Raw genomic sequence first — 7,917 nt, forward strand, 5'->3', positions numbered from 1 at the left:
GTGTGTGTGTGTGTGTGTGTGTGTGTGTGTGTGTGTGTGAGCTATTCTGAATATGTGTGTGGACTGGACTCCATGGGTCAGCGTAGGGTAAAGTGACGAGGGAACGCTCTATGGCCTCACTGTCAGAGGAACAATATGCTGTCAGAGGAACAATACTCGGAAACTCTCGAGTGTGAGAGGAAGAGACTTGAGTCAGGATGTTGGATAAGGATGGATCTCTCTCTCTCTATCTCTGTTATTATCCCAGAGCATTACATACTACCAGCAAAAATTTGGGCCATCTATGTTTCAAATATAAATAGTGCCAAAGTATACATTTCATTTAAAAAGTATATACCAGTATATATATATATATATATATACATATATATATACTGTGTGTGTGTCTGTGTACTATGTATAAATATATATTTAGACAAATAAAAAATTATACATTTGTATATTTATGTATATTTTTACTGTTAGTATATAATCTGAAGAAAAACATAAAATAATAAAGATTGCCAAAAGAGTAAAATAATTTTGATAAATCTCATAATAATAATAATAACAATATGTAAATTATAATTCATTTGTATTATTTTTGTATTTAAATTTATTATTTAAAAAAAACGTTTTTTTTTTTTTACTTTTGAAAAATGTTGAACTTTTCCACTTACACCCTAGCAGGTAATGTAAAAGTTATGACAACTGCTATGTAGGTTGACACATAGATTTTTGTCAAATAAAACTATACATAATAATAATGTCAAATTGTGTAAAAAAAAAAAATTACATTTGTATTATTTTATTAATATATTTTATATAATCATATAAATATATTATAAAGTCATGAGGGAGCTCTCTATGACCTCACTAACAGAAGAACATTATTTTCAACATTATATGTCAAATTAAGTACATTTTAACTTTATTTGTATTTATAGCTATTATATTTTACTTATTTTTATAAAAAAATGTTTTACATTTTTCTATTTACTTTTCCACTGACCCCCTAGCACATAGTGCAAACTGCTATGTAAGATTACACATATACCTTTGTAAAATGAAGCTATGTCACTTTTCTGCCCAAATCTGTGCGCTCCCTCCAGCGAGTATGTTATGATGCTGAGTCTCTTTCTGTATAATACAATGACGCTGTTTCCCTGAATTGAAACACTCTGTTCTGGTCAGTGCTGGTCAGACAGATGGAGTCAACAGCGGTCAGCTCCAGTGTGTGACTATTGAAAAAGTGCTGACAGAGTGAGCTTTTCCAGCTCTGAAACCCCCACACACCATTACCACCACCACATAGCCTACACACAAACCCACACATACACACCCCATCCTCTTAACAAATATGAATATGTGGCCAGCAAATCAAGGGGCTTTCTTGAGAAAAACATTAATTGTTGTTTTTCCTTTTCACCTCTGATTCAGCTTCCCTGAATGGATTGGCTCACATTCAAAAGTGTTAATGTAAGACATTTTAGTTGAAGTAATTTACACAGCATTGCACTGGGTAATAGCCTACCAATAGATTTACCTGACTGCCATTTGATATGAACAAGGAGGTTAATACACACACAAACTTGCATTCATAAAACAGTTTCCTCCCACTGAAGTCTATCGGTAGGAATTGGTTTCAAAAGTTTTACTTTGGACTACTTGTCTGAGGAAATCATATTCACTACAGGATACATTAAAAACGTAGATATAATATTACCGGAACAAATGACGTTCCGTTTGTTTGTGCTATTCACTGCCACACTATTACTACTGCGCCGAACATACAGCGAGCAGTTTAGTCCGTCTCTTGAATGAATGCCTCTAATGAGCCGGTTCCAGTGAACCAAATCCATAGAGCGCGACAAGTGGCAATCTATTTCTCAATGAATGATTCTTATGAGTCAGTTCTTTTTAGTGAACAAAATCCTTCAACGCGACCGGTGCAGTTCGATTCCCGACCGAACAACTCTTATAAATCAGTTATTTTTAGTGAATCAAACACATACAAGCTATAACTTCTGTGCTATGACGTACCGCACTGCTGGTCTAAATAAATCAGTCTGGTTATTGACTGATTGTCCATATGACAAGTTTTACACGTTGTGTGATTAGTCAGAAGTATTTAACAAAATTAATTAAATATGTTTGTTGTTGCATATTTGTTTGTTTAGTATTGTTATTTACTATATAGTTTTGGTGCATTTATTGGCCAGTTTCTGGATTGCATTAACTTCTAAACACTAAGTCTAAATCTAAATTCCTGCTATTGCTTGAGAAAGCAAGGTACAACTATTGCAATGTGAAATGCAACTTCAGACTGCTGCTTGAGTACAATTCATTCCTTCTGCATGCTTACAACTTAATGCAGACTAAAAAACCAACACAATATAAGTTTAATCAAAATCAATTTGCAGGTCATTTAACTTTGAATCCTTATTCTCATCATCTTACATCTCTGAAAGACCTCGAACAACAGAGCATAACTCAGATAAAGCCCATTCACATGCTGAAGGCAAACCACCAAACGTCTTGCAGACAAATGTAAATGACCTACCCAGCAACGAGGGCTGCTCTCTGGCGACCGTGGTTGGTACCTCTGCAGGGCCACCCCTCCTTCCCCATCTAGATGTAGACAGTGTGGGATAGGCGGCCAGGGGAGCAGCGATGCCAGCGGATAGTGTGAAATCATGATGCCCGTGGTGCAGGTTGCCAACACATGCTCAGGGTTGTAGAGACCCAGTGCTCCTGTGATAGCAGGCCTGTGTGTTTACGTATCTGTCTGTCTCAGAAGGGCATTCTCACTTGCGGTCTTCCAGAGTGTGCCCTTTTGTCCGTTTTTGTGAAGTGGAAACAGTCTGACAAATCTGTTTAGAAGTCCACAACTGCTGTTTCCCAACACATACAAACAGTCTCTCTCTCTCTCTCTCTTTCTCTCTCTCGACCTCAGTCCAATTCGAGAAGAAGCTGAAGTGAAGGAGTGGTGAGTGATAAGCCCTGCCCTTGCACTAATACCAAGAGTGTGCAGAAAGAGGGAGAGAAAGACAGGAAAAGAGAGAAAACACAGGTTAAATGAGGAAGTGAGAGTATGGTTTAAACAAAAGAGTGTTATTTTAGCACAGTTCTACTTCTAAATATATTTTTGTGCGTTTTCGTTTAAACTATAAACAGAAAATGTTATATCTCCTGTATATGAGGAAAGTATTTTTTTTTATTTCAAAAGCTTCTCAAGTAAAAAAAAGATGCTGTTCCAGAGTGGCAGTAAAGAATAGGGGCCCTAGAAAGAGGACCTAATAAAGTCATCTTCTGTCTTCTCAGTTAGGCAGTAGCTGTAAGTTATGAAATGTTTACTGTTAACTGTTAACCAATAATTCAGCAGTGTGGCCTTTGTTACCAAGACCAAATACAAGGTTTAACCTGAAGCGTGTGTGTGTGTGTGTGTGTGTGTGTGTGTGTGTGTGTGATAGCAAGCATAAGACTGAGGTGAAACAAACAGTTTGAAAAAATAGGTAACACTTTAAAATATGGTTCATTAGTTAACATTAGTTAACTACTTTAGTTAACATGAACTAAGAATGAACAATACTTCTACAGCATTTATTAATCTTAGTTACTGTTAATTTCAACATTTACTAATGCATTATTAAAATCAAAAGTTGTGCTTGTTAACATTAGTTAATGCATGCGCTGTGAATTAACACGAACTAACAATGAACGACTGTATTTTCATTAACATTAACAAAGATGAATAAATACTGTAATAAATGTATTGTTCATTGTTTGTTCGTGTTAGTTAATACATTAACTAACATTAACTAATGGAACCTTATTGTAAAGTGTTACCGAAAAATACTTATTGACTGATATATAGTACAATGAGATGTGGAGTCTAGAAGCAGAGGAAGATGGGTATCGCTGAGGGTATCGTTTGGAACACAGGCCAGTATTTATGGTGGTAGCTCTGTGGAATGACTGGTAAGCCATGAATGATTTAGTGGCTTACCAATACACACTCATGTATGATAAGACATACAGTACTTGGGACAGTTAATAAGACACATAGTTTAGAAGCTGTAACTTCCGATTTTTGCAAAAATGCCTCCAGCAGATATGTGAATCAGTAACATAAAATAACAAAACGGCACTAAGTTTAGAACTTTTCACAGAATACAGAGTGTGTACACACACAGTGATCTCACTTTATGGAAAGTTCTGGGTATAAAGCATAACTTTAAATCTATGGAAAGCTTACATGACATGCTGTCATTTCCATGGACAATCATTCTGACTAGTGCCTTAGGGTGTAAAAAAAAAAGGAACTTGTGTTTTGTATTTACATTGGAGGTCTATGGGGAAGGACATTCCAGTGAGATTTTTGGGGTTTTTTTCAGTACAAATTGTAAAATTTAAAATTCTGGTAGTGGTCAGACTACTGCTCTAGGCAGATAAACTAAAAGAAATTAAATTTTGTCCAATACTGATAAAATGATAAAAGACTGATAAAATATTGATTTATTTTTTGGCTAATAAAATGTTGCTGTTAAATTTATATATATCTAAATATATTTTAATACAATTCTAAATAAATTAAAAGGAAAACAAAAAAAACTAAAATCAATCATTTTAAAAACGATAATAATTTAGAAATATTATAATATATAGTGTGAAAAATGGATATTAATTTTTAGATTTGCCAAAGATTACATTTAACAGTGTAGTTAAATTATTAATGTTTTTAAAGATTAACTTTAAGTGAGCTTTAGATGATGGCAGAGGTAATCTAAATGTAAAAACAGGGGAAATGAGCATGCCAATTAAATATCCAGTAACGATTGAAACTGACATATAAAACAATCTCTAAATCTCTCAGCCGCAATTGATATGGTAATATATTGTGGATTCCTAGATTTTATTACACTTGTTTCATGTTAACACATATGTCTTAACTCTGCACTTTTGAAAATGTTTTAACATTTGTTCCAGTGCAATGACTGCTTCCACAGACGTGCATTGTAAGCAGCCCTTAACATTTTGCACCACAAAATGAGGTGTTTTGACTGTGGGTATTTGTGCCCCAAGCTTAATATACTTGATATACTTGATCCTCCTCCCTCATTTTTTTTTTTTTTTCTATGTTGTTCATTCCAGCTTCTTCTTTCCCCATGGCAGAGCTCAACACCCATCTGAACTGTTTTGAAATTTCTCAGCTTCCCTTCACAGATTCTCTCCGCTGGAACATTTTGATCTCTACTACAGTTTGCTGACATAGCCTGAGTGCGGACTGCTGAGGTTTACACAGCTGGCACAATCTTTTGGCTTTTTCATGTGCACTCAGATGCACACTTAAACAAGTCATATCACCCAAGTTATATTCCTTATTTCATCCCCCAGTAGGCAACACAAGAATCACAAAGTGCTTCATTAAGCATGAAGCACTATTCACACTTCATCAGAGGACATGTTCCTTATTGAATAAACATCTATGAACACATTATGAGCCATGTATTTAAGTATAGCTGTTTTTTTTTTAACAAAATATGCTGAAATAGGGCATTCAGGCGGAACATTGGGCATCTCGTAAATCATAGGATTTAACTCTCTGAGGGTATAAAATTCACCAGGACTTGTTTGAGTATATAATTGTATAGAAATTCCAGGTAAATGTATGTAAAATACCGTTTAAAATACTTCAAACGTGAAATAAGATGGCTTATATTACGATATTTGTTTCTAACAAAATTCTTATGCAAAAACAAATCATAAATCACACGAAAGAGACATTCTACAAACAACGGTCAGTGTTCAAACTCTTGTCATCTACTACCGCCTAGTGGACGTTAGAGGAATTGCATACAAATTACAAAACTACCATAAGTATGCTAATGTGTCGTTATTATATAGTGTAAATGACCGAGGTAAGTGGAGAAATTGTGAGTATAAAATAAGTGTATACATTTGTTGGTGTAGTTGTGCGTATACAAGAGGCACTGTCATCCTACCCGAATAATGGAGCAGATTTGAGTATATAAACGAATTGAGTTTATTTTACATGCTTTTCATAAGGGTTTTCACAATATCTCATCCTCATTCCACTAAGAGTGCGTCTGACTGGTCAATCATGGATGACTGTGAATAGACATTTATACAAATGTAACTAAAAACGTGTCATCCACTATGTGTCCGTAGTAGTTATAAAGTCCAAGACAACACTCGATGTATGTTTAAAATGTGGAATCATGGAATTAGATAGAATTAGGTTCTAGGCGTAGCTTGACGTTTGAGTTTGGGGGGGCCAAACCGAACAGGTGGATTTGGTCAGACTGTACTTTTAAACACATTTTAGTTTTGCTATAGTAAATCTACATATTCACATAGAGCAGTGGCAAGTGCGCGAGGTTGTCATGGTAACCACATACATTGCCCACAAATTACAGCTGCGCTTCTATTTTGCCACACTAAACTTAGCAATAAACACGTTTAAAATGCACAATAAACATGTCTGTCAAAACGATCTCAAAGGAGGCTTTTATTAAGTGAATTACTCATCCACTGTTTTTAAAACAGACATTTGTTGGGCTTGATTCAAGTTAATGCACAATGAGGTGCACACTTTTTATTTAGTCTTACTGAATAGACGATAAACAGTTTATATTCTAAAATCTATTTAAAGGTTGTGTTCTGTTAAAATTAAATAACATTTTGATGTAAATGGTCGGTATAAAAGTAATGTGCGGCTAAACCGGCTCTGGCTGCAGCTGGCGCTTGCACTCTCAGACGTGCACTCTCAGGCTTGCACTCTCAGACACTTGCGCTTCCGCTAGCGACGTCACTTGCAGTCTTTATTATTTTTTATTTTGTTCTATTTATTGATTACTTTTTGTTTGAATCTCTCAACATTTTACAACAGTATAGCCAGGTGGTGAAGACAAGAAAAAAAGAAACTAAATTACAATTCGTCACGTGACAATTCTTACGCAAATGAGATTGAGGGAGACGTTAAGTTTGTTTTGATTTATTCGTTTACTTACAATAACAATTTAAAATGTATGAACTTTTACGTATTCACTTTTACATGTATTATTAACTGCATTATATGCATTTTTACTTCATAGAAAAAACTTTATAAATAAATATTTAGTAAAATTCTTAAATCGCTATGGGGGAGCCAGGCCCCCCTGGCCCCCCCACAAGCTATGCCCATGACATAAGGGTGAGTTAATGATGATAGAACTGTCTTTTTTAAAGATTTTATGTCATGATCCTCGTGAACGTTTTAAAATCAAACTAGTTTTTTAAGCACCAATTGTGCCTTTTTGTAGAGAGAGAGCGAGCGTGTGAATTACCTCTCTGAGCCTGTGCGTCTCTCAACAGTGTTCGGCAGCAGCGTCTCTACTAATAGTGAAACTTTAGGTTCATTTTCTACAAGAACGGCGCCGTTGTTACCTCGCTTGTGAGAAATGTCATGTTGCTTTTAAGTTGTTAAACTATTTTACAGATAAAATCGTCAGAGTAGCAGTAGCGCTAACAACGTGTTTCCGTGTGTGCCTGTGTCTGTACTGTATGTGTGTGGGCGTCTGTAAGGAAGAGAGATGAGCGGCAGAAATAGAGTACGTGCTTTCCGTACATAATAAAACGTAATCTTGTGGCAAAAACATGGAAATAATCTGTCGTTTTTATCCTATAGTTTACTATATTTATTTGCTTGGCCAGTGTCATTGTGGGTTTTGGTTATTTTGCTGTTTTAGGCTGTAAGGACTTTTGAAATAACTGAAATCATTTGGCGAAGTGATATGGACGTGTAATGCGGTCAAGAAATGCCTGGAACTACTACGTTTGCCGTGCGTTTCCCTGAAAATGATTGCACGCCTTAGAACGTTCGTCAGCCAATGAGATTCAAGCATTCAACGGTCCCGTAGTATATATATATATATA

General features: G+C 35.5%; 1 protein-coding gene across 1 annotated transcript in view; it reads right to left on the bottom strand.

Moving 5' to 3' along the window:
* Positions 1 to 2,913, bottom strand: part of LOC107700121 (ral guanine nucleotide dissociation stimulator-like 1) — a 28,270-nt gene extending 25,357 nt beyond the window's left edge. Inside the window, exon 1 of the mRNA XM_016501660.1 lies at positions 2,543 to 2,913. Within this exon, the coding sequence (XP_016357146.1) occupies positions 2,543 to 2,677 (135 nt within the window). The 5' untranslated portion in view covers positions 2,678 to 2,913. The remainder of the gene's footprint in view (positions 1 to 2,542) is intronic.
* Positions 2,914 to 7,917: the final 5,004 nt, after the last annotated feature.

The sequence above is a fragment of the Sinocyclocheilus anshuiensis genome, unplaced genomic scaffold, assembly GCF_001515605.1.
Source record: "Sinocyclocheilus anshuiensis isolate Anshui unplaced genomic scaffold, SAMN03320099.WGS_v1.1 scaffold477, whole genome shotgun sequence".
NCBI classification, from domain to species: Eukaryota; Metazoa; Chordata; class Actinopteri; order Cypriniformes; family Cyprinidae; genus Sinocyclocheilus; species Sinocyclocheilus anshuiensis.